This window comes from Monomorium pharaonis, chromosome 10 (assembly GCF_013373865.1).
Source record: "Monomorium pharaonis isolate MP-MQ-018 chromosome 10, ASM1337386v2, whole genome shotgun sequence".
Taxonomy (NCBI): domain Eukaryota; kingdom Metazoa; phylum Arthropoda; class Insecta; order Hymenoptera; family Formicidae; genus Monomorium; species Monomorium pharaonis.
In genome coordinates this window covers 16,122,492-16,148,683 of record NC_050476.1, presented here as the reverse complement: position 1 = coordinate 16,148,683, position 26,192 = coordinate 16,122,492, and the positions used below count along the sequence as shown (strand labels likewise).

The 26,192-nt window shown below is 33.5% G+C and overlaps 2 protein-coding genes across 3 annotated transcripts; one reads left to right on the top strand and one right to left on the bottom strand.

The window, feature by feature from the left end:
• The first annotated feature begins 2,446 nt into the window (after positions 1 to 2,446).
• Positions 2,447 to 24,496, top strand: LOC105834407 (protein RRP5 homolog). 2 transcript variants are annotated; one of them, XM_036292796.1, is made up of 6 exons: positions 2,452 to 2,693; positions 2,915 to 2,977; positions 3,339 to 3,900; positions 9,044 to 12,268; positions 15,464 to 15,629; positions 19,330 to 24,496. In XM_036292796.1, the coding sequence occupies exons 2-6, from the start codon at positions 2,915 to 2,917 to the stop codon at positions 19,484 to 19,486; spliced, it is 4,173 nt and encodes a 1,390-aa protein (XP_036148689.1). In that variant the 5' UTR covers positions 2,452 to 2,693; the 3' UTR covers positions 19,487 to 24,496. The 2 variants fall into 2 exon arrangements, with proteins under 2 accessions (XP_036148690.1, XP_036148689.1); XM_036292797.1 differs by lacking the exons at positions 15,464 to 15,629; positions 19,330 to 24,496 and adding an exon at positions 13,348 to 13,560 and having other exon boundaries at positions 2,447 to 2,693.
• LOC105833426 lies at positions 24,059 to 24,495 on the bottom strand. Its single transcript, XM_012675163.1, has 2 exons — positions 24,266 to 24,495; positions 24,059 to 24,221 (listed from the first exon to the last, which is right to left on the bottom strand). Exons 1-2 carry the CDS (start codon positions 24,493 to 24,495, stop codon positions 24,059 to 24,061), a joined length of 393 nt encoding a protein of 130 aa, XP_012530617.1.
• Positions 24,497 to 26,192: the final 1,696 nt, after the last annotated feature.

The following is a 26,192-nucleotide window of genomic DNA, read 5'->3' as shown; positions in this document are numbered from 1 at the left end:
CTACTTAATACCTATAACTTTTATTCAAAACTTTTTTTGATTCCGTTTTTAATTTACGAGACGCAAGCAAAAAGCTGCTTTTTGCTCACTTCAACTCGTAATTTTGCAATAATCCCCAACTTTTTGCGAGTGGCAAACGTATCTGTCCTAATGTACGCACATTAAAGCCAGATCTACAATAGGTGTAGTAAGCCTTAAGCCCTAAGGAGTTAACCAATTATATTTGTTTATTCTTCTCATACTCGATTATAATTGGTCAATTTCTTATGGCATAAGGCTTACTACACCTATTGTAGCCCTTACGGAAAAAACACTCTAATTTTGAGAGTTTACACTCAAAATTGAGTGTTAATACTCGATTTTGGAAGTTTACTCCCAAATTTAGGTGTATACGCTCAAACCTTGAGTATTTACACTAAAGATTGAGTGTTAATTTATACTCGAACATTGAGTGTGTATGTACACCCAATGATTGAGTGTTCATATTAAAGTTTGGATTTAAATATTGAATATTTGAAAGTATACTCTCAACATTCGGATATGACACTCAATAAATGAGTATACTTCCAATATAAAGTGTGAACACTGAAACGTACACTCAACATCTATCGGTTGAAGGTATACACTTAATATTGAGTGTGCACTTTCAAACATTGGATTAGAAAATGTTAAATAACAACAAAAGCAAGAAAAGCAAGTTCAACCGAGATTTAAATTAATCTGCATTGGTAGAAATGGACATAAAACGAATATCTAAAATAAACATTCAACTATAAAGTGTTTAGCAGGCTTTGAATATTAATTTGAGTATTACTTTCAACTTGGATGTTTGCCATCTAATTAAGTGTTAATTTCAGTGTTATTCTTAAATTTAGGATTAACATTGAAATTAACACTCAATTAGATGGCGAACATTCAAGTTGAGAGTAACAACACTCTAATTAAAAATAAATTAAAGAGCGAACACTCAAATTGAGTGTTTACACTGAATTGAGTGTTTACCCTTTGTCCCAAATTATACTCAACTTGAGTATTTTTTTAAGTGTTATTTTCAGTGTTTTTTTTGTAAGGGATGCAATGTACATATGTTTATTAATATTATTATTACATTTAATTTACATTATATAATTTTATAAATTTGATGATATTTAATTTACATATATATTACGAATTATATATTTCATATTTATATACTTAAATTTAAATGTGGCGTTTTCAACTGACTACAGAGAGTTAGGCTGAAATCACATGGTGCGGAATAGAGTTGCAGAATAGAACGTGCGTCAGAAGCAGCCAATCAGAGCTTTGCCACATAAGAATGCGTTGATGCGGCAAAGCTCTGATTGGTTGCTTCTATGACGCACGTTCTATTCCGCAGCTCTATTCCGCACCAGGTGATTTCGGCCTTAGGCCGGATCTACAATAGATGTAGTAAGCCTTAAGCCATAAGGAATTAACCAATTATATTCGAGTATTATTTTCATATTCAATTATAATTGGTTAATTCTTAGGCCGGAATTCATAGTCGAATCTTATTCAAGTTCCAGCTTAAGCACGATCTTGAGACGTCAATGCTGTTATTTCATTGGTTAAGTAAGTCTCAAGTCGGCTCAAAGCTAGACTTAAGACAATGCTTGAGCTTAAGATCGATCTATGAATCCCTAAAGACCTATAATCAAAGATTCGCCAATGGCGAACCCAATTTTGATTGGTCACTTGAGTCACATGGTTTATCCGCCATTGCGTACCCACGCTGGGCGAGGAAGAGGGGAGAGTGCTCTGTGTTGAGCAGTATAGGTTAAAGGAATATGTGTCAGAAATTATAAGGTAATTCAATCTCTGCACTCTCGAGGGTCACTATATTTTGACGATACACTCAGGAAGAACAAGAAAAATTAAATTTGCATCTGTTATATGGCTGCGTACAACTTGGAGCAAGCTCGCATTGTTTACTATCTCCACTACTCCAGACCCAGCCCCCATCCAGTCTCCGTATGGGTACAAGATGGTGGATAGCAGTCATGGTGGGAGGCCATTGGCGCATCTTTGATTATAGGTCTTTATGAATCCCATCCTTAGGGCCACCGCACAAACTCTTCCATAACGCGTTACGTTACGTTAAGTACTCCATACGAACCTAAGTTGTACTTAAAATTTAACTTAAATCAACGCACAAAGAAATCCTTAACGTAAGAACTTAGGAACTTACGTTAAAAGTTTCTTTGTGCGTTGATGTAAGTTTAATTTTAAGTACGAACTTAGATTTATGGAGCACTTAACGTAACGTAACGTGTTACGAAAAAGCTTGTGCGGTGGCCCTTAATGGCATAAGCCCGGATCTACAATAGTGTAGTAAGCCTTATGCCATAAAGAATTAACCAGTTATATTTGATTATTCTTCTCATATTCGATTATAATTGGTCAATTTCTTATAACATAAGGCTTACTACACCTATTGTAGATCCGGCCTAAGGCTTACTACACCTATTGTAGATCCGGCCTTATAGTATCTCTAGTCATATCTAACTATTTTATTATTCGAAGATGATCATGTACGCGCTTGCAGTGGCTTGCACATGGTCTTTGATGGTCTCACATGGCCTGCACATGCCTTGATGCCTGTTGATGCCTACACATTCTTGTACACTTGTGGTGTTAAGTTCTCGTATCGATATTAATTATTTTGAATTAAGGTAACATGATTTATGTGAATTAAGACGTAGAATATGTAATTTGGCAATAAAACATTCGTAAAAATGTTCGAAATCTATAATTAATAAATTAGCAACTCAAGATTAGATTACAACTGAAGTAGTTGTTAATATTCTTATAATGTTATATTTAGAAATCGGTTACAATTTAATTTTAATAATTTTTTTGTAATAAATGTGTAAGTGTTTTTAAACATTTTCAGATGACGCTGGAAAGTTTTCCTCGAGGAGGAAAGAAACCTGAAATTAAGAGATCTGCAGATGTAGTAAGTATATACGATTTCATTTTTTATTTCTTCTGAAAGAGAACTAAATCTATCTTAGCTAGAGTATACATTTTAAAAGAAAATTGAGGAAAGTATAACATTTTATGTAAAAAATATTTTGCATTATTTTTTAATGTATACTACAAATTTTTTAATGCTATTTTATGTTTTGTTTGATGTTATAAATGGTTCAAAGCAAAGATTTTTTGTCGTAATTGGTAAGTCAAAGTGCTTTGAAGTATTTGTAGCATTTAAAATTTTTGTTTGTGTATTCAATATATTATTGATATCCAATTTTATATACAAGAATTTATCTAGATTATTATATAGATATAACTAATAATAATATTTTTTATCTCAGCCATTTGAGGAGAAACTTAAACCTAAAAGGCGTAAAATCCAGATGAAGAAAAAAATTGATTGTGTGATTGTACAAGAAACAAATCTTATTACTACTACTGCAGACCGATTGTCAAAAATGATGTTATGTGAAGGACTAGTACTCCATGGTCGAGTTTCTGAAGTGTCGGAATATGAATTGTTGGTATCATTGCCAGGTGGATTTTTAGGACGTGTACAAGCCACAGATCTTAGCCAGGCATACACAAATCTGTTACAAGATATAATTGACACAAGAGCCGTCCAGTCAAATGAATACAAGCCCTTGCCAGATTTGTTTAAATCTGGTGATTATGTAACATGCTATGTAAAGGGTATAAATGTTAAAGATAAATGGTTTTGTACCTTATCTATGGAGCCACAATTGATAAATCAGAATGTTCACAGTAATTACCTTGCAAAAGATACAAAGGTAACTTGCACTGTTAAAAGTATAGAGGATTATGGTTATGTAGTTGACACAGGCATAGCTAATGTTAGAGCATTTATATCTACTGAGGATGTTGATAAAGGAAACCAATACTGTAAGTATAGCTAATTTTGCTTATGTAATAAGTAGTAGTTTCACACAAACGTTGAAACAACATTTTGAAAAAGGGAAATGACATTGTTGCAAATCAATATTTTAAAATGTAAATTTAACATTACGAAAACATGGTAAACATGTTCAATGTTCAATGTTTATTGAATATCTCCCAGCCATTAGAATTCAACATTCAGGAACATTAAATATTGATTCAATATTTATTTAATGTATATATAATGTAGATTTTATATATAATATTAAATTTTATATTTAAAAGAACATTGAATTGAAACAAGTGTGTAAAATTAGTTTTTAAATTGGAAAAAATCTTTTTTAACAATTAATATTTTATCTAAATTTTATTTATTTGATTCTCTTATCTTTCTAAAATTTACTCTCTGTGTGTGTGTGTGTGTAATTAAAGTTTAGAACATTACAAAAACCAATTTTAAATAATAAAAATTAATATTTTTTAAATTTAGGTTTTTTCCACAATTTAGAAACATGATTTATCTACATCGTTATTTAATATTTTATAGTGTAAAAGTTATTTCAATATTAAATTTTATGAAAGAAATAATCTTTTACTTTTGTATAATTAGAGTTAATTTTATTAACAAGTTTAGTTATGTATAACATTTTTTATTCAATCTTTTTATTATAACACATTTCATATAGGTAATATGTATAAATTTAAATTGACTAACTATTGACATCAAAATAATTTTTGACAACTTGCTGAAAAAATATAAATTAATATTTTTTAGAATTCCATATGCTAAAAAATGTATACTAAATGTATACTAAAAAATGTATATGTAATAATACTTTTTATTTAATAAAAAATATTTTTTATTTTTTAAAAGTTAATTTATTTAATGCTGTTTCAACGTTCTCGTAACATTAAGAATCAATATAAAGAAAAATTGGTAATTATTTACAATAGGTACTTTTCCGAATTTTGATATTTTTTATAACTTTCTTGGTAAACAGCTTTGTTGTGACTCCGACAACGATATAATCAATCGGGAGAGCCGAAAAATATGTAACCTAATTTTTTGAGCTATATTTTCGAAATAATTTGGTAATTATTTACATTGGCGATTCCTCACCGATTGTGGTGACCTTCAAATATGTTGTCAAGGTCATCATTCTGAACAACTTCTCCTTTACCTGTTACCGCCGCTCGGCCTTAGTTTTTTAGTTATACACAAAAAATTATTAACACAAAAGTTTAATAAATACCATACTTTTTTTAACTTGCACTAGAATGTTTTAGTAATACTTAAAGAGAGCTCATTCCTCACCGCACAAAACGAACGAATCTGGCAGAAAAAAGCGTTGCTCTACCCCGCAAAGGGAGATATTAACAGTTAAAATTGACGAAAAAGTTTAATAATTATTATTATTCTTAAAATTTAAAGCAAAGGGTTATGTAAAGAACGCGTGGGCCGGGGTGGGGCTCCGCTCTTTTCCTGCACCCCTTCTCCGTAATTTTTCCTAACCTAACCCAAACATTTTGAAGTCACTATTTGGTTAATGCAAAAACATTGGAAACGAATAGCGTGGAAAGTCATAAATCTATGTGATACTGTACAAGTGTGGACGTTGTTTACTTTACGTTTCATAAATACGATACAGTACCTTACGTAAAGTAAACGACATCCACGCTTGTACTATATATACCACATAGATTTGCGACTTTCCACGCTGTACGTTTCCATGATGTTTTTCCATTAACCAAATAGCTTTAAAATGTTTGGGTTAGGTTAGGTTAGGTTAGGTTAGGTTAGAAAAAATTACGGGGAGGGAGTGCAGGGCTCCGCCCCCCCCTACCTACGCATTCTCTGCTGTACCAGACGGGTAGAAGTCGTGTGTGTCGTTATACGAATACGTCGAACATACGAAAAAGTATTTAAAAAAAATGGCCAAAAAATTAGTAGGTTATATATTTTTTGGGCTCCCCCAATTGATTATCGTTGTCGGAGTCACAACAAAGCTGTTTACCAAGAAAGTTATGAAAAAATATCAAAATTCGGAAAAGTATTGTAAATAATTACTGAAAAATCAATATAGATTCTATATTAAAAATATTCTCACTATACACTATATTGTATTACATCTATTTTCAAAATAATGAAAAAGTTAGATTATTTTATAATTTTTTGCATTGTAATCCCTTGTTGCAAAATGTGTTATATTCTTTTTTACATACATAAACAGTTTTTATATAATTTATGTAACATGTTTGGTATCATTATGTTTTTGAGACTTGTGTATGTATGTAAATAACATAATCCTCTGCCTACACCCTGAGTTATGTAGCCCAAGCTGATTTTGAAATACTTGCTACTTAAAAGTATTTAGCAAGGGCATGGGGGCATTGGGCCTGGGGAAGGGGGCGAGGGGAGTTAGAGATTCTACTTATCGACTTAGACTGACTTAGAGCATGGACTGCGCCATCCCTATATTATTTATATGCGAAACTAGGTTCAGAAAAAAAAAAGTGAGAGCAATGGCCGCCAATTAGCTCTGTCTTCGTTTTTTTATGACTAGAAAAAGACAGAATTGATCGACAATTTGTACTGTCCTTCCACAGTTGAACTCACTTTTGATTCGTTTTACGCAGTTTATACTTTATGTTGATGATTCTACCAGCTCTAACTCCCCCTTCCCCCAGTCTCAACGCCCCTTTGCTAAATACTTTTAAGTAGCGAGCATTTTTAAATGTGTGCAGGAATTAGAAGAAAAACATTGTGTAGGCAGAGGGTTAAGGTGATGCTAAAGCTGTCCTGTTTTATAGATTATTTTGATTATTTTTAATTTATTAATCTTTTAATTGTACTTATAGAATTAAAAATCCTTTTTCACAATTAAAGTACAAACGGTAACATAATGCGCACGTAAGAATTTTATATAAAAAAACAAAAATTTTAATTAGTATATATTAAACTTTTTTTCGTTTTTTGTATAAAATTCTTACGTGCGCATTATGTTACTGCCTGTACTTTAATTGTGGAAAAGAAATTTTAATTCTGTAAATACAATTAAAAGATTAGTGAATTGAAAATAATCAAAATAATCGGTAAAACAGGGGACAGCTTTAGGATCCCCTTAAATATACAATTATTATACATATATCTATTTGTCTTATTAATATATATGTAAAATTTTATTATTAAAATCAGAATTAAATTTTACAAGATTAAAAAAAATTGTTCAGATTTAGTTCAATTATTATATATTTTTTGCAATAGATTTTGTACTTCAAATTCCAGATGCAAAAAGCCATGTTATGTCATTAATTACGTGTTAATTTCGTTGATACAGAATTAGTAACTTTAGAGCTGATTTTTGAGGCGGTACCTATTATCATCTTTACTATTGAAATCAAAAACTTAAAAAATTTTTACATATTAAAATTGAGACAGTTTCAATAAACTTACACCTGCCGCGGCCGGGGTCTCTCGGCTGACAGGGCTCTAGATCTTTACTTAAAATAATTTGATTAAATTTAATGTTTATTTAATATTATTTCAAATAAAATTTTGGGCGCCAATCAGTTTTACAGAACTGATAATCACGAGATAATTACGAGGAAAATTAAGGACGAGACTCACAAGGCGGGTTCCGTTGGCGGACCCGGGAGATAATTGATTTGCAAGATTACATGAAATTAGACAGAGATATGAGTTTATTTAACTTACAAAGTTACGGCTCTGAATTGCAATTTTGAATTGCATTGGTTCGCTCCCATCGACATCACTTCAAGATATCAAATTACAACTAGTTTTATATTCGCTCGTATTTTACAATAGCTCCTCACGTACCGACGACTCGCCGCTTCGACAGACGGAAGGGAAGTGTTCCCTTCCCCTGTGCCGGCTTACAGCATGGCTCGGCTTCTTTCGGGGCTCCACAATCGATGAGAGTCGATACAGATCGATACAACCTGTCGATGTTTTTGGCGCGTCGCGTAACGTTTAGATTTACAATTACAATTTACATTTAGGGCCATCGACACCAGGGCAAAACAATTAGAGCATAGAGTTCTCAGCAACCCCCGAGGAGCAAAATCGAGCATTGACGTCGAGGGAAATTTTCTCTTCTTTTTTTTGTCACAAAATATACATAAATAAACTATAGTTAATTTTTTTAATTTGATGATTATATTAAATCTGCGTTTTAATTTTCTCTAATTTTTACTTTAGGTTTGTGCTTAAAAGCCATAACTCAACAATACTCAAAAAGCCATATACTAAAATTTAGTCAAATATGTTTAGCAGAAAAGTTTATGCAACAAAGGGTAAAAATAATGCAAAAAATTGATGACAATTTTTATCTGGATCAAAAATTAATTTTAATAAGAAATGTGCTTTAGTGGAAATTAAAAAATATGATTTTTTAATGTAAATATTTTCAGTATTTAACATGAGAACTATTCTTTTTATTTGAACTTTTTAAACAGTTGAGAATAGTTTATTTTTCTTCTTTAATAGGGAAGAAAAAGGAAGAAAGATAAACCATGTATTTAGAAGTTTAACTAAAAAGAACAGGTCTATAATTTGAACAATTAATTTAAAAAATTTAAAAAATAATTTTTTTACAGAACAACTAAGCTTAGAATTGTAATAAAAATTATGTATAAATTGTCCTCAATATTTAAACAAAAATACTTGAGTACTTACACAAAAAATTTGATATTTTTATCAATTTTTAACAGCTTAAGTGCCACATAGCGTAGTCATGCTGTTCGACGCACGTCCTCTAACTTCAGTATAAAATTTTCATTAAAATGAAACAAGCAATCACTGTTTAGTATTTTTTGAGATCATATTAAACAAGTCCTATCATACTGAATGACATTTAATAAGATTTTTGCAATAACCTGGCACTCAAACAGTTAAATTTTAATATTATAACAATAAAAAATAACAGTAAATAAAGTATGTTTAATAAAAATAGAATGTTACAAAGAATTTTTAAAGAATGTGTGTAATTTATTCAAAATATAAATATAAACATTTTGTACAAATGGGTGTAATGTAATTTTAACATTCAATTACTATGTCTCAACAAAATCTATATGAGATTGTTATATATATTTATCATGTAGTCTGTTAATATTATGAATTATGTAGTTCCAGGCCATCAACTTTTATGCGCTATAAAAGAAATAAAAACGGTAGATAATATGTCGGTTATCAAATTGTCAACTATAAGGAAGAAGATCGACAATGCTATTGGACATGACATAACATCTTTAGATGTTTTAACACCAGGGACAAAATTGCTACTTTGTATAACAAAGGTGCTTTCCAATGGTGTACAAGTTACATTTGGAAAAAATAATGTCGGATATATAAATCGAATTTATTTGGACAACTCTTTATCCACATATGTAGAAAATATGGAAATAACTGGCACGCTATTATATATATTGCCGACTGTGAAATTAGCATACTTTAGTTCATTAACCGATGCATCTGAAAAGGAGAAGTTGCGCGTAGGTGATATTATAAACAAGGCTAAGGTTCTATATAGGGAGTCCAGTGGAATAATTCTTAAGTTATCTAAATCTGGACTACGTGGGTATATGTCTTTGCGAAGAATTAATGTTCCATTTACTAAAGTTTCGACCGAGTTTAAGGAAGGTTCTATACACAAATGTAGAATACTTGCATATAGCTGGATGGATCACTTTTATATCTGCACGATGGAAGAAGATATTTTGAAAGAAAAATATTTTTCACCTTTTGATCTTAATATTGGTGATATTCTCACTGTGACGATTATGCATATCGAAACTACTCGTGGCTTTATGCATGTGCAAGTGGGAAAGATCTGGGGATATGTCCCAACAGAACATGTATCTGATAGTGGCTTGAGCGCTTTGCATAAACTGAAAATCGGAGATAACGTCCAGGCGAGGGTCTTAGATATTGATAATAAGAACCAAATAAAATTTACGCTGAAGCAATCATTGGTAAAGAGTGAGCTGCCAGTTTTACATGATTTTGATAAAGTCGAATGCGGATTAAAATATCACGGCACGATTGCCATGATAAACAGGAATGGCTTATTGGTGAGATTTTATGGAAAGTTAAAGGGATGGGTTCCACGCACTACGTTAGACAAAGAAACGTATAATATGAATTGGAACTTTTCCATCGGCCAGACGGTTATAGTGTGCGTTGAATCGATAGAAAAAGACAAATATAAAATGAAATTAAGAGTTATTACTGAAAATGAGAAACAGCAAGCTGTTAGCTTTTTAATTGGCGAAACGATTGAAGGGACAGTGACGGAATCGTCTGTCAAAGGAGTATACTTGAAGATACAGAAAAAAGACAACGAAAACATTGTGACAGGTTTCTTGCCGGCAGGTCACATGGCGCCGTGCATCGAGATTGGCAGCTTGCTGGCATCAAGGTGTACTCCCGGAGACATAATTTCGGCTTTTGTGTTTGCTACAAAACCAACTATGATACTGTCGCGCACTTTTGTGACGCCGAAGAAATACAGAAGCTTCGACTCGTTAAAAATTGGCGATTGTATTCCATGCACGATCCGAGACAAATTGCAGACTGGTGTGACGGTCGTTCTGCCAATTGAAGATTACTCTAAATTCGGATTTGTATCGTATAAGAATGTTAGCAGTTTTGAACAGCTATACACAAATCAGATACTGTTTGTTAAAATTACAGCTATCAACGCACGAGAGAAGCAATTGTCTCTAACGATGTCATTGAAGGACGTGTGGGAGAGTCCGTCTGAGTACGAGATGAAGATGATGGCGGCAGTGGACGTCCTGAGTTTGTATCTCAGTAAATTGTTGGAACTAATGAAGAACACGTTTTATGAGAACAGGCCGATTTCGTCGGTAATTTTGGGTCAAAAGGTTACTGGTATTGTCAAAAAAATAACTGATCACGGTTTAGTGCTTCAGTTAGATAATCAATTGATGGGGACGGTACGCAAAGATCATTGTTTCGGCGATCCTCAGTTAGGGGATAAAGTGTTTGGTACCATCCTGTGGAAAAATTACGTCCACGAGCTCGTTGACGTGTCGTTGTTACCAAAAATAATAAATGGCATTAGTTCGAAACAGAAAACGCTACCAGAACTGCCTACTGGAGTTGCGTTAAGAGCGGAGATCTTGATGATTACCAAGTGGTTGATACTTGTTCTTGTGAAACGGAACGGCACAGGATATCTGGCAGCATTGCCTGTCCGCCGACACGTGAACGACAGTTCTCCTGATCTGACGCCTTACAAGGTCCACGCTAAGATTCGATTGTACGTTATAACGAGAAGAGATGAGACTATCGTCCCGATTTGTATGCTAAAGTCTGCATTTGAAACTCCAAAGGACAAAATTGTACAGAAATTGCTTCCTACCAAAAATAAACAATCAAAGGACAAAATTGTAAAGGAACTGTCTCCTACCAAGAATAAACAATTAAAGAGAAATAAGTCTGAGCCGCACAATGTTGATCTTGTAGACCTATCTACAAAGAAAGCAAAAGAAGTGTCAAAGAAAGTCTTGAATGAAAGAGCAAATGAGAAGAATAAAAATAAAGTCAAAGAGAAGAATAGAATAAAAGATATAGATGAAAATTCGGAATTGGACGAAGATACCGTCGATGAGAGTGAAACGGAGGCGAATGAATCAGTGGCACGATTACGCATACCAGAATGTGGGTTTTCTTGGGATAAAGAAAAATTGCCCGTTTCTGCTAATGCTGTCACATCTAGTGACGACGAGGAGCCTGAAGAAGAATCCAAAGGAAAGAAGAAAAAGCTGAGTGCAGCCGAGCGGCGAGAGCAAGAGCGACAGAAGGAACGCGAAATCCGTCAACGGGAGGAAGCTTTAGCTAGTAATCAAGCACCCAATTCAGTTGATCAGTTCGACAGATTAGTCTTATCGAGTCCTGATAGCTCATTAGTATGGCTGCAGTACATAGCATATCATTTGCAGGCTACAGAGATTGACAAAGCGCGAGCGGTTGCGAGACGAGCTATTAAAACGATTAATTTTAGAGAGGAGAACGAACGATTAAACATATGGAACGCGTGGCTTAATTTGGAATCCAGATACGGCACTATCGAGTCCCTGAATGATGTCTTTCAGGAAGCTGTAAGGACGAACGATGCGTATAAAGTGTATATGCACATGCTGACTGTACAGGCAGACGCTGGTAGAAAAATAGAACTTGAGAAATTGATCAATACCGTGATAGGCAAGTTCAAACAGGATTCCCAAACGTGGATAGACTGCGGTGCTGCGTTGCTGAAAATTGGCATGAAAGAAAAATCACGGCAAATTATGCAACGAGCATTGCAATCCTTGCCCGCGTCTCAACGTAAGTACACATATCGCTTTTTTCAGAGTTGTTAGATCAGAAAAAGTGGGGAAAAAGTTAGGGAAATAAAAAATGGTCAGTGAAAACTGACACAATTGGGAGAATTAAGTAATTTATTTATCTAAGATAAGATTAAATTTATAATACGTCAATTTTACATTTTTAAACTTTTTAAAAAATTATTACAGATATATTACAGATATTTTTAAAATACAAAATTAAAAAAAAATTATTTATATTACATTTAAAAGTAATACAAAAAATTTGGTGGCAATTTTCTACCTGAATCACAAATTATTTCAATAAGGAATATTATATAAATGTACCTTAATGAAAATGTAATTATATAATAATATAAATCTGATTTTTTACATAAATTTTTGTATTGATATTAACTTTTATTGTGATGTATTAATCAAAATGTAGAGAATTGCCTCTTATGTGATTTAAAATAATCAGAATGAAATAAACGAGCAAAGATATTAAACTTAAATTTATTATTACACCTCTGTCGAGTTGGCCACCCCACCATGCAAAAATAAAAAAATGAATAACACAAAATTATAAGCTATTTATAAGCTCTTGCATGCCACAAGTTAAAATTTTTGAGCTTATTCTGAGTAGGAATTTAACATTTTTTGTGAAGAAAATTAAGATATTGAATCATTGCGAGAGAATTATGAGCTTTTAAGCTGATATAGTTGCAATTATTAAGCTCATCTCTCCCCCAAACAACGCTCTGCAACTCGAAAAAATGTCAGAAAAAATGAAACCTATTAAGAATTATGTTAAGAATGTAGTATACAAAATTTCAAAGATTAACTCTTACAATGCATACAATTCCGATCTTTGAGTTTATTATAACCCTTTTATAATAAGATCATCTCAAAATCTCCCAAGCACAAGAGAGGATTGTACTTAAAATCACGCAGACTATTCATTTCACAACTAAATATCGTTTGTCCATTTACGAGCTCGTAGAATACGTACGTTTCAATTTTTGAGCTGCAATGTAGTTTTATGTCTTAAACGTATCACTTAAGAGAAGTCATTAATCTAAGATCGTCTGTAACCCGCAGTTCTGATCCAAAAACAATAGGACACTTTATTGTTATTTGCCATAGAAGAGATAATTCCTGGATACAATACGATGATTTAAAGAAGTTACTGTATCATCAAATTTCAATGGAAATTTACAATTATTATTATATACCATTTAATGTATAGTATACCAAAGAATTACATTATATAAAAGTTTATTACATTTATTATATAAAAGTTTATGTTATACAATACTGTTTAAATAAAATATGGTCTTAATAATTGTGTTTAAAATAAAGTAATTTTCTATTGAAAAAGAACATTTTATTTTAAATAAAAATTAAAATTACATGCAATAAATTGTATAGATAAATGAATTTATGCACTGAGTAAAAAATATTGTTAGTTTCACAAAATTTTCTAACTAAATTAAAATTTTGTCAGTTCAAGAATTTATGTATTTAACTTAAATGCACAAATTTCAGTTCAAGTATTTAAATAGTTAATTGAAATATACATACAAGGTGCCGTTACGACTCGCTTATGCGTCCCTATGTTGAGAATCGCTCACGTGCTTCAGTATGAAACTACAAAGACAAAAAAAGAAGCTAAAAAGTTTCTGTTTTTAACGTTACCAACAGAATCACGACGAGGCAGGAATTCGGTTCCGTTTTTTTATTTTTATAAGTTTTTGCAATTTTGTATATTTTTATATTTTTTAATAATTCTTATATTTTGAAAATTTTATATATAATTTTATTTTTTTGTTTTAACATTAACATAAGATGGTAATATATTTTATATTATATTTTTAAGTAATACATACAGTTTGTAAAAAATGAAAATTAAAAGAAAATATATGAAAAAATAATAGAAATAATAGAAATAATAGAAATTTTAAAAAACAAGAAAAACAATTAAAAAATTGATTTCTGGCCTTAACGTTTGCGAATATTTCTGTAACATCTTTTTAATCAAAATTGTTAGCTATTTCACTTTCGATTAATAAAAGTGCTAAATCATATAGTCGCTTTTGTGTCATTGTACCTCTAAAATAATTTTTTATTAAGTTTAATTTTGAAAAAATTAATTTTAATTTTAAAAAAGTTGCCTCGCCAGTTGCCGATAGTCATCCTCCAAATTTTGCATCCCTTTAAATCCTATGCTGGAATATATAATGCGTACTGCCTCGTAACGCCCCCGCATATATATCTAGTGTGACTTCTATGACCCCTTAATATTGCTTATTTTTGAAATTAACAAGTTTATAATACAAATTATTTGAAATTGTGTGTGAAATTTGTTAGGAATATTCTAAATTATTAAAAAGGAGAAGAGTTAAAATATGGATAGACGAAAAACGTGAGAAAAAAAATAGTTTGATAACATAAAAAACTTAGAAATCAAAGAATCCCAGATAGCCAAATAAAGGCAATGTGTTGTTATTTTGCTGTCACTTATTCCCTATTAATTTTATCAAACTAAAGCCAAGGTGTTTCTTCAAACTGTCTGTTGTTCTGACATCATGTAAAATTCTACATTAGAATTCAACAAACTGACGGCAAGTTGTCAATATGCATGCACAATTGCTGTCAATGTGACAAATTTATTATTTCTCAATGCATGCACTTATAATTATATAAACTCATGAAGGTCATTTGCTCTCCTAATGTTAACTTTGTTCCACGTTAAATTACAACGACAGCAAATTGTGGGCAAGTTCACAACATACATGCAGTACATTAATTTGCCCGATATGCTTAATCTCGCTTGGCTATCTGGGATGTAGTTATATCACAAATTTATGACAAAATTCAAGAAATTGCAGAAGTAGATGAAAAGATAAATGCACTTTGTAAAAACAAGATTAAAGTTTTTTTTATTAATTAATAATATTTTAAAAATACTTTAAAAGTTAGCTTTTATTTTTTATTATTAAAAAATTTTATATTTTTTGTTTAAAATTAATATGTATACATTTAAAATTTATATTTTTTTTCTTTGTTTTTATTTAATGCTTTTTTCAAGCTTCAGTTAGGGAATTTTTCTAAAAAATAATTAACAAAAGTCAAATTTTCTTTCTATTTATTAATAATTTTACTTTTTGAAATTTTATTATTATAATTTTTTATATTTAAAATTATGTATTTACAGATGTAAACGTATTGGTAAGATTTGCGCATTTGGAGAACAAACATGGAGACACAGAACGCGCGCAAACATTATTTGAGAATATCCTAAGTTCTTATCCAAAACGTGTTGATGTGTGGTCGTGTTATGTGGACTGCTTGATAAAGTCTGAAAACATTGATTTAGCCAGGTATATATATTTATAATTTTATTACAAATGAATCGGTTATTTGACAAATTAAAGAAAAAATTACAATTTTACAGAATTAAAAACCTATCTAGTTTTTATTCATCACTCAATTACAGTGGTATAAATAATTAAAAACATATAAGAGAAATATTTTACAATTAGTAAGAAAATTAATTTTGAAAATGTTGACTTTATATTATTATTTTTATTTATACATATAAAACATTATACATATAAAACGGAATTTTTAACTATTTTTTATTTTTAAAAATATCCGTGAATTCTGAATTTGATTGGCTAACGGATAGCCGCGGGATTCAGGGTTTGTGCGGTAGACTGGTTGAGTGATGAGACAGTGATTTCTATAACTAATGACAATGATTTCTATAACTAATGACAATGATTTATTAATAATAGCAGAGAGAAACCTGAGAGCGGCCACCGCGGCCTTTTTCGTGCGACCGATATTTGACTAGCATCAGCGCCAAACGTGGATGTAAAGTCTGTTTTACATTAATCGCAAGCAGCTAGTTGCGACTTGCGACATCCAATAGGCGCTTAGTTTCTAGTTAAAGCTCGACATTTATTGGGTGTTGCAAATTACAACTGGCGACTGCAATTAATGTAGAACGGGCTTTACATCCACGTTTGGCGCTGATGCTAGTCAAATATTGGTCGCACGAAAAAAGCCACGGTGGCCGCTCTCAGGTTCCTCTCTGATAATAGTAAACGTACCTAATTAAGCCTTCGGCACACGATACGATTTTTCATGCTATATCGCATACGAGGCATCTTAATATGTGTTCTGATTGGCTCGGATGATTCACCAATCGTAAGCCAATGAGGATACGTAGTAAGACGCCTCGTATGCGATCTAGCATGAAAAATCGTATCGTGTGCCGAAGACTTTAGTTAGATCTAGCATGAAAAATTGTATTGTGTGCCGAAGGCTTAATACGAACAATGATTCCTATAATATTTACACGTATATCGCCTCGTCTTGCGAGGTACGCAAAGGTACGCAGTGTTCGTGGGTGTCGCGACGCGCGTGCGCGCGGAGCCGTCTGGGGCTGGGGGTCACGCGACGCTCGGGTTGATTACGGCAGTGCGCCGCCGCGCCGGTAGGTCGGTACGCGGATTGGCGGTAGCGGTCGATCGCAGTGGATGCGGCGCTCGGGTTAGCGGCGGCGGTACGCCGGTACGGTCGCGACTGCGTGGTGCGACGCGGCGTTTGAGTTGGCTGCGGTGGTTGGATGCGGCGCTCGGATTGGCGGACACGGTGCGTAGCTGCGCAATGCGGCGTGGGGCCTCGTGCTCGATCAGCTGTTTGTGTCATGGGCTGTCCCGGTGATCGCTTCCTCGAGGGTGGTCGTACGCGAAGCCGGTGGCCTTCACTACGGGGTCCCTGGTGACGGCGTCGAGATTTGGCCATTGAGTGCGCGAGTCAGGAGTCGGGGTGCGGAACGTGGCGGTGTGCTGCCGCTTAGTGCACGGCTGGGGAGGCACTTGCAATCAGTGCGTGTTAGGTTAGGTTAGGTTAGGTTAGGTTAGGATCGCGGGTGAGGTTCGGCGTTCAATACACGCGCTAAGAGGCCTGGCTCAGTCCACCAGGAGGAATGGTCTGTTCACTGCACAGACCGGGGAGAAATGCCTTTCCGTTGTCAATGGAGGGCTTATATATCCTCCACTTGGTGACGCGGGGGGCAAAAAAGAACGGAGGAGGGGTACCACACTAGGTAGGGTGTAACGGCCCGACACTTGCTTGTGCCTCCGGAGGCAGTGGTAGACGGCTCGTTATAAAAACTATGCTCTTTAATTGTGAAATTCTGTAAATGATGACATTTTTTTAAGGACGTTATACAAGAATAAGTTACGTTTTAAGGAGATGCTGGACTGTCTCTCAAACTTGATCGAGGCCGATAACGTAGAGTCATTCGTGCACATCATTAATGAGATTTTGTATATATTTCTTTCATAGATTTGGAAATTCTTTTCTAGAATTAAAGTACACATATTAATATCAATCTGTGAATTGGATTTTATATCGAGAACAAAAAATTTTTTTTTATATCACTCTATTTATCGACTTCTTCCGAATCCGCATTCACACACGTGAAATTTTCATAGAAATTTTTCTCTTATATCAAAAGCTTCGGCTGTTCTGAAAGCACATTATTATTCTTTCCTATAGTGACAAACCCTGCATAATAGTTATTTTGTACATAAAGAGTCTTTAAAACTTAGTGTTGTGGATGAAAGTTACGAGACGACTGCACAAAAGTATAATTTTTTAATTTTTTCTTGTTTTTTTAAGGAAAATTGTATCTAGCAGAGTTTGTTATTGTCTATACTTTAATTCTGGAGAAGAATTTACAATTCTATGAAATCAATTAAGAGCCAAGTGAAAAAGAAAATAATTAGTGTTCAATCGGTAAAACAGACGACTCCAGCATTCCCTTAAGACGATGCTGAACAGGTCTGTTTTACCGATTAAACCGCGATTATAGTTCTTGCGAAAATTCTCTTTGTTGATTACACAGAATTAAAAATCCTTCTCCAGAATTATAGTATAGACAATAACGGAGTGCGCTGCACACAAATTTATATGAAAAACGAACAAAAGTTAGGAAATTACATGTATGTGATCGACTTCTGTGTGGTCGACTTATGACAACATTTGCTGCACATAAAAGTTTAGACTTTGTACGTACAAAACAAGCGTGCCTCACACGTTGCATTACAAGAAAGAACAATTCTATGCTTTTGGAAATGAGCCTAAACGCTTCAGTATAATAGATTTGTCTCTATGAAAATCTTGTATGTATATGTGTGAGTACGGATTCGGAAGAAGTCGATAAGTAGAGTAATATGAAAAAAATTTTTTTCGTTCTCGATATAAAATCCAATTCACAGATTGATAAATAAGTGTACTTTAATTCTGGAAAAAAATTTTTTAATCTGTAAAGAAAATATATACGAAATCTCATTAATGATGTGCATGAATAACTCTACATTATCGACCTCGATCAAGTTCGAGCAGCAGTCCAGCATCCTCTTAAGAAAAATATTCAATTTTATTGTTGAAAAAAAATTCGCAATTTACAAAAAAAGTTTGTAACATTGAATTTCAATATATTAAAGTGATTTATTATTGAGTGTATTACAGAATATATTACAACATAATCATCGATTTAATTCTTATCTGAATAATAGTTTTGTAGACTTGGTATTCAGAAAAAGAGCCAACTAACATGGTTATTAAATGAAATATTTATCTTCCCTAATTTTAATTCTTTTAATATTTTAATTTTGGCAAAAGTGACTTATGTTGTTTTTAAATAATCTATTTGAGTATATTATGCAACATTCTGTATTATAGGTAAGAGAAAATTTAAGGAGTGACTTTATATAATAAAATAAGAAAATCAAGAATAATAATTGATTGAATAATAATAATACAATAATACAAAAATGTTTAAATATTAATAGCAAATGTTTAAGAATGTAAATAAATAAATATTAATAATTAAAAACGTTACTTTTTAATTTTAATTTTATTATTCTTGATTTTTTCTTGTTCTATAATTTAGAATTATTTCTTAAATTGTCTCTCTTTATCTATTGCCGAATATCCTGTAGTATGCTTATTTCACAGATTTGAGTTTGTTATATAATAAATTTTATATTTGCTTATTTGCAGGAAAGTTTTAGAACGGGCATGCGTTCAAACACTTCCACCAAGGAAAATGAAAACTCTTTTTACAAAATTTATAAATTTTGAGGAAAAATATGGTACATCCGAGGCTACAGAGCGCGTACGACAAATGGCTGCAGATTATGTGGAGAAACACGTATAAGTAATGCTTTTGTTTTTTTTAATAAATAAATATTATCAATTTGACATATGTAGAGTGTCTCGAATTTAAATGTCAAAATTTCGAGAACATGTGAAGAATTGTGATAAACAAAATTTTTTAAAAAATGTGTAGTAAAAGCTCCACATTGCCACAGTCTTATGGGTTTGCACCGTAATATTGACTGAAATTGTGGCACTGCGAAATAATCTCACTCTATCGACATAAAGAAAGGGGGAAGGGGAAGGGGCGAGCGAGCGGCGTACACGGCGTTAGCAAGCTGCGTGGGGATAATGTGCGGTAGCGCGGTAGCACGTATATTACGTACAAGTGGGAGGATAGATTTTCTTTTTAATGAGACAATGGAGAAGGCATTGAGGGGAAACGCAATAAATTGGAAAGTGGCAATACGAAGCTTTCATTGTACTTATTTTTACTTTGTTTTGAACAAAAATTTCAAAAGGGTTTTTAGTTCTTATTTATTTTTTAATCTATTTACACTAAGTATGTACATAATTTTTTGATTAATAATTTTTTCTTTTAAATGGAAATAAATGGAATATTTTATCTATTCACATTATTTTGGTAAAAATGAATTCTAGTAGGAATAAATAGCAAGTTCTATAATGGGAACTTGAGGGAGCGGGAGTTATGACGTTTCGCAGGTGAATGATTGGCGATTATTTTTTTAACGAAAAGCTACTTGTTAAAGCTTTTTATTCAGGCGCTGTATACATATTGAATCGGTGCTGTATACATAAATATTGGCGACTTTGGCATTACAATATGCAGAGAGTATAAAGGGTGACTCGCGTATTGTGGAAGGTATCTTTTTTCCTATTGCGGGTTTCCTCTCTCCCTTCCTCTTTTCCTTAGTCTTTTTGACGATCGTCAAAAAGCGCTGATATCTCAGCTGCTGTACAATGATTTTTTTTTATTATAATTAGTATCTACTGGGTTTTGAAGTCACTGTTTACATACCTGTCTAAATGATTTATCAAAATGAGTCTAAATCGGCTTCTTTAAACATGCTGATTATAAATCTATTGATTAAGTGATAAAATCTAAGATGGTGGATTTAAAATAGCCGATCCAAATTATTTATGTCTAAGTAAAATTAAATAATTCACTTACTTTATAGGAAAAAAGAATCAAAATGTTGAATTTTTTAAATTAGAAAAGCCTAAAATCCATCATTTAGAATTGTTCTTTGGCATATAAAATAATGCATTTATTTTATCGGTTGTATAAGGATTAAGTTAAACCAACGGCATACAATACTTGTTTTCGTGCTGGATTGCTTGCTGTATGGAAATACTCTGTTCTGATTGGTGCATTTCTGAAGATGGATGAAAATGCACTAATCAGAACAGTATTTCCATCCAGTAACCAATCTTGTGCGAAAACAAGTATTGTGTGCCACTAGCTTTATACGTAGTTTTTTTTTTTTTAGAAACAGTTTATTTGTGTATTAGTCACAGACATGTATGTATAAGTCAATGTACCGCATATATTATTGAGATGTCTTATAGTATTTCTTTGATTGAACCGGTAATACGCGCGGTAACGATGCCTGGGAGGATTCGACCTGTGAGTCATCACGTGTCTGTAGGATAATGGCGACGGTTCCGCTAGAAACTCGCGGGAGGGAGCGGAAGCCTCCGACACAGGAGTCCTGCACTATGATTGCAGGCGGACGTCTTTCTTGCGCGAGTAATTCTCTAAACTGCGCGAACTGTTGTTGCTGCAGTTGTTGCTGTAGTTGCATAAAGAGCTGCTGCTGACGCAACATTTCTTGTTGGCTCCGCGCCATTGAGGTCATTGATGAGAGCAAATCTCTGAGCACCTTCGTCATTATATGGCGGTTCTTCAGTGGAGTAACCTGCCCGGTTCTTTGTTCCAAATTGTCCTGCGATGCCTCGCTTCTCTCAGAGGGTTCGGCGGGAACTCTCTTAAAGCGGGCGAGCGCCTCTATAATGACGGTCCTTTTTTTCGCTATGATAAAGCCGTTTCAGCGCCTTTTTTTTCAACTGCTCTGTCGAGAGCTTTTCGAGCTTTGTTCGTTTCATTTCGATTCAGCACTACTCCGACTTTCCACTCAAGAGCTCCAATATGCGGGCACGTGGTCAACGATCTGTGATGCACTCGCATTTCGCGCACAGCTATTGCTCTATTTATGTACTAAATCTTCACGCGCGTTTCTAGTTTTGTCTTGCTCTCGTGATAGAGCTATTGCCCTATTTCGAGTGTCCGTTTTCGATCGTCGCTATGAAATGAATGCCGACAGTGATCGTCGAAATTTTCTTAGTGATGCGATCCGTACTCAAGCATTCTCAAATTTTTCATTAGCAGGCAGCGATGAAACGTTCCGTTTTTTGTTTTTAGGCAGTTTTTATTTTTTTTTTTTTTTTTTTTTTGTTGGACGGCTTGGGGTGTTGCTCTAACAAAAAGAAAAGCGAAAAGAAGTAACATCTCGGGCCGATACGTGACGATATCTAGAGACTGCAGTCTGGAGTCACTACATCTACGCATGTAGGTGTATGTATCAACGCTTGCATGAACGCGTTCACGCATGTTTGCGCGTGTTGTTCATGACTATATTAATAGTTAATTTGAATTTAGAATTGTAAGTTGTTTTGAAATATTTTGTGATATATCAAGTTTAATGTATGTAAACACATAATTTTATGTGTTGGATTACATGAGCAAACAAATATTATGCAATATTTTTATTAGTTTACTAATATCTAGATTAAGCTTTTGAGCTCCCAGCTTTGCCTCTTAGTTTTGTTACTTTTTCTTTGTAAATATCTCTTATATCTATATTTTTTGCCTTTTTAACAATTTCTGGCATTGTTGGAATTTTTGGTGTCACAATATTCCTGAATGTAGTAGGACTATATGTCTTTAAATATTCTACGGATGCAACAGCCACGTTGGGAAAATTAACCGCATTAAGAGTACCGTCAATTGGTTTTAGGATTCTGTGATATGACCAGAAAGTCCTATGTTCATCTTTTTTCTGCTTGATTATCTTTATGAATCTAGAAATCTCTACTAGAACTATAGGCTCAGAATGGGCTAGGGCTCTTGAGATGATGTTATAAAGCCTATCATGGCTTTTATAATGGCCATTGCAGAATGTGCAAGTAGAACACAAGCAGTTGAGAATTTAGGATATGTTTAATTAAAGCAAAAATAAACGACGGTTTTTTGAAGTTTGGGGACCAACTTAAAGATTTCTTTTATTGTCAAGAAGTCATCTTGGATTATTAGTCGTCCAATATTTATTGATTGTAGCTGATTTTTTGTTATTTATTCTTAGGCCTAGATATTTGAGGGAACTGGAGGCGGGAACAGGAATGTCCTCAACTAAAATATTAAAATTATAGATGTGACTTACATATTTATAAAACGCCATGATATTAAATTTATTGGCAGCGACTATTACATCTAAGCGCTTAATTTCCGCACAAATCAATCTGACTGCTAATTTATCTTATAAATAGTTGTGGCAAAGTTTTTCCAGAAAGGTTTGTTTTTGCAGTTTTAATTTGATGACCCCCGTTTCCACAATTAAAACATTGTCCTCTTTTGGGCAACGCTGTATAGCATTGCCCAAGGCAAAACATCTCGAACACTTTAGAGATTATTTGAGGAATTTAACACGGGCGATCGCCCATCCAATTTTAATTTTTTTTTTTTCAACCATTTTGATTGTACTAGTTAGAGGACGCTTTCCCTATATGGTAGATAATCCGTTTCTTATGATTCTAAGGGGCTTTATCTTGATGTTTATGGGGTGGCAGTTTCCCTCTGATACTATTTTCTCAATTATTTCGAAGGAGCTTATTTGTCGTATCCGTATATTCGGATTTCAGCACTTCTAATTTGTTTATTGATCGTGACCCTATCTTCCGCCAGCGTTCTTTTTAAGCATTTTGCAAGTTTGTACGCCTTTTCTTTATTGTCAGCGCCAGCAATATTATGACGATGCCGCCAGTAGCGGTTTTTTTAATTCTCGTGTCTCTTGTGCCTAGTTAATCGAGAGAGACTTTCTCTCTCGCTTTTTTGTAAATATTGTGTTATCCTTGCTGTTAAAGATAATGGTAGAAGATTTAAGTATTTTTTTCTTAGGAAGATTTGGCTTATTTACTGCAAGTAAACTTAACCTTTTTTTTGTTTGCGAGTTTTTTTATTTCCACCATATTCTCCAACTTACTCGTTTCCTTAATCTATACCTTATGAAACTTTAGTATGTGCTGAGCATTATCTTTGATGAAGTCATAATATGCATACACTGGAGTTCCAATTTGCCAATTCTTTTCAGAAATTTATTAAAACATTCGTGGTCAGTCACGATTTATGTCAATCTAAATGTTAATGTTTCTACGCATGTTTTTCGATACCATTCTTCTAGAACAGGCAAAAACGCCTCTCGAATCCTCCTGCCGGACGCACCCGGACCCAATTGCTTCAGGTGAAGTCTTTATGCTTCAAGAGCTGTCCGTTTCCTTTTGTCTTATAAATTGTTTAGTTTGCGGAGTTAAAATTTTATTATTTTTTCTAGCCATCTTAAATCTTAGATATGTAGCTTAATGCTTTTTTGAGCAAATCCATCGGCAACATTTTTGCTATAAACATGGAGACCTCATTGGATAAAGTCCTGTAGGACATAAGGACTCTATGGGCTATACGCCTTTGCATTCTCCTGAACTTTGTTTTAACGTTTTTATTCCTGTATATTTGGTGTACCCATATTGGTGATCCGTACATTATAACCGAGTGAGCGACTTTAGCGTATAAGCGCCTATATCGTCTATCCAGTCTCCCCCCCTCCCAAGATTCGGTATGATTCTCGATAACGAGAGTGCCATTCTCTCGACCCTGGGTATGACCATCTGCAAGCGTTCTCCAAAATCCCATTTGCTATCGATGATCACGCTCAGGTACTTAATGGATTTTCTGACTTGTATAAATCTGCCTTCCATTTGAACGTGGAGTTCCGGCATGTTGTTTATATTCTTCTCAAACAGAATTATATTCGTTTTGTCGAATTTATTTGGCTCTGGGAATGAGGTGATTCAGATCGTCCCTCGTGTTATTAGTAACAAAGCGCCATCGGCAAATCCTATTATATTAGTTCCGTCCGGCAGGAACATCCACAGCACCCTGTCGTACGCCATATTTCACAAGATTAGACCTAAAACGGAGCCCTGGGGAATCTCACGAACGACATTCCTGTATACTATTTTGTTGTTATAATTTATATACTGTCACATCCTGGAAGACAGACCTGCCTATTCCCATACCTCGGTCGCGTGAGATAGGGGCGCTCTTTGTTCTTTTGAGGCTACCTGCTGGTCCGGCAATACTTCGGGATGCTGAGAGCAAGGATCGAAATTGGAGGATTAGTATCTTTATACGAATAAAGATTTGTCGGTTACGAAATTATAAACTTTATTTAATTATTTCTTTGATTATAATATGTAACGATAATGATTTTATCTTTTTGTTTAAGGAGATGAGCTAGGGAGGGGGAGAGCTAATGAATGAATATACTGCTCGAACTCCGATTGGTTGAGTTCGAACAGTACATTCATTCGGGCAAGTTCTCAACTGGAATATTATCCATAAGATCAAAATCTAAGGGTGGTAATAATCCGGATTAATCGCGGCGTTTCTTAAATCTGAGACAGTTGCTCTCGTTATCGACCTCGCCCTTTTGAGAAAACATAATCCACAAGATGCTGAGTTAAAATACAAAATATCAGAGGCGATTAGTTTAGGCTTCTCATTTAAATTCACGTGGTGCCCCGCACATAAAGGCATAGGTGATAAAGAAAAAGTAGATAGGGCGGCAAAAGATGCTGCGTTAATGGGGAGTTCCGTAGAGAATCGGGTTACCTTCAAGGAAATTATATCGTTTCTGAGACCAAACTATCTCCTTAGATGAACAACACATAGAGAAAATCAACATAGGTACCGGATCATATTACATGAATAACTTTACTATAAATATTTTTATTACTACTGCAAAACTTAAACACTTCAAAAACTTAAATTGTCGTCAACATACAACAATTCTCAATTAGTAGTGAGCTACGCATACACAAATGAGACTAAAACAAAATTTAGTTTACGTGAGTTACCTGAATGTGAATGCGGCTTTCCAATAAAAAATGTCAATCACTTGTTCCGGACTTGCCCAAATTTAATATTGAAATGCAATATCTTAAGGGACAACTTATTAAGACTCAAATGTGCTGCCCTCTTTTTAATTGAAAATATATCAATTTTAGATAAAAATATAGCCAAAACAATTATCAAGTTTATAAAGAATTGCAACCTTAATTTATAAAAAAAGAGCAATAATAAAAAAAAAATAAAAAAAAGAAATTATAAGACCTGACCAATTAAATTAAATGAATCAACTCACCCAAAAACAGAAGTGGAGTGGCCTTGGATCAGGTAGGTTGACCTGTCTGGAAAAGACTTAAACGACCTCGATTATTCTATCAAATAATTTATCTCATAAATTTCATAAATCTTAAATGGAAGCCCATCACTGGAATTATTATTTAAAAAGTAATATGAACGAACTAAGTGTACACATATTAGTTTATATATAAGAAAAAAAAGAAGTGAGAAAACTAATAAAAGTTTTGTTGAGATTGTCAAATGAATCGTCCCGTAGGTAATAAGAGTG

What these genes read in the sequence shown, in the direction of transcription:
- LOC105834407 (XM_036292796.1), top strand. Translation starts at nt 2,915, where the DNA reads ATGACGCTGGAAAGTTTTCCTCGAGGAGGAAAGAAACCTGAAATTAAG. An exon ending in TTAAGAGATCTGCAGATGTA is followed by an intron (nt 2,978 to 3,338) that starts GTAAGTATATAC and finishes TTTTTATCTCAG; the next exon opens with CCATTTGAGGAGAAACTTAA. An exon ending in TGATAAAGGAAACCAATACT is followed by an intron (nt 3,901 to 9,043) that starts GTAAGTATAGCT and finishes TGAATTATGTAG; the next exon opens with TTCCAGGCCATCAACTTTTA.
- LOC105833426 (XM_012675163.1), bottom strand. Translation starts at nt 24,495, where the DNA reads ATGCCGGAACTCCACGTTCAAATGGAAGGCAGATTTATACAAGTCAGA. An exon ending in ACGCTAAAGTCGCTCACTCG is followed by an intron (nt 24,222 to 24,265) that starts GTTATAATGTAC and finishes CCAAATATACAG; the next exon opens with GAATAAAAACGTTAAAACAA.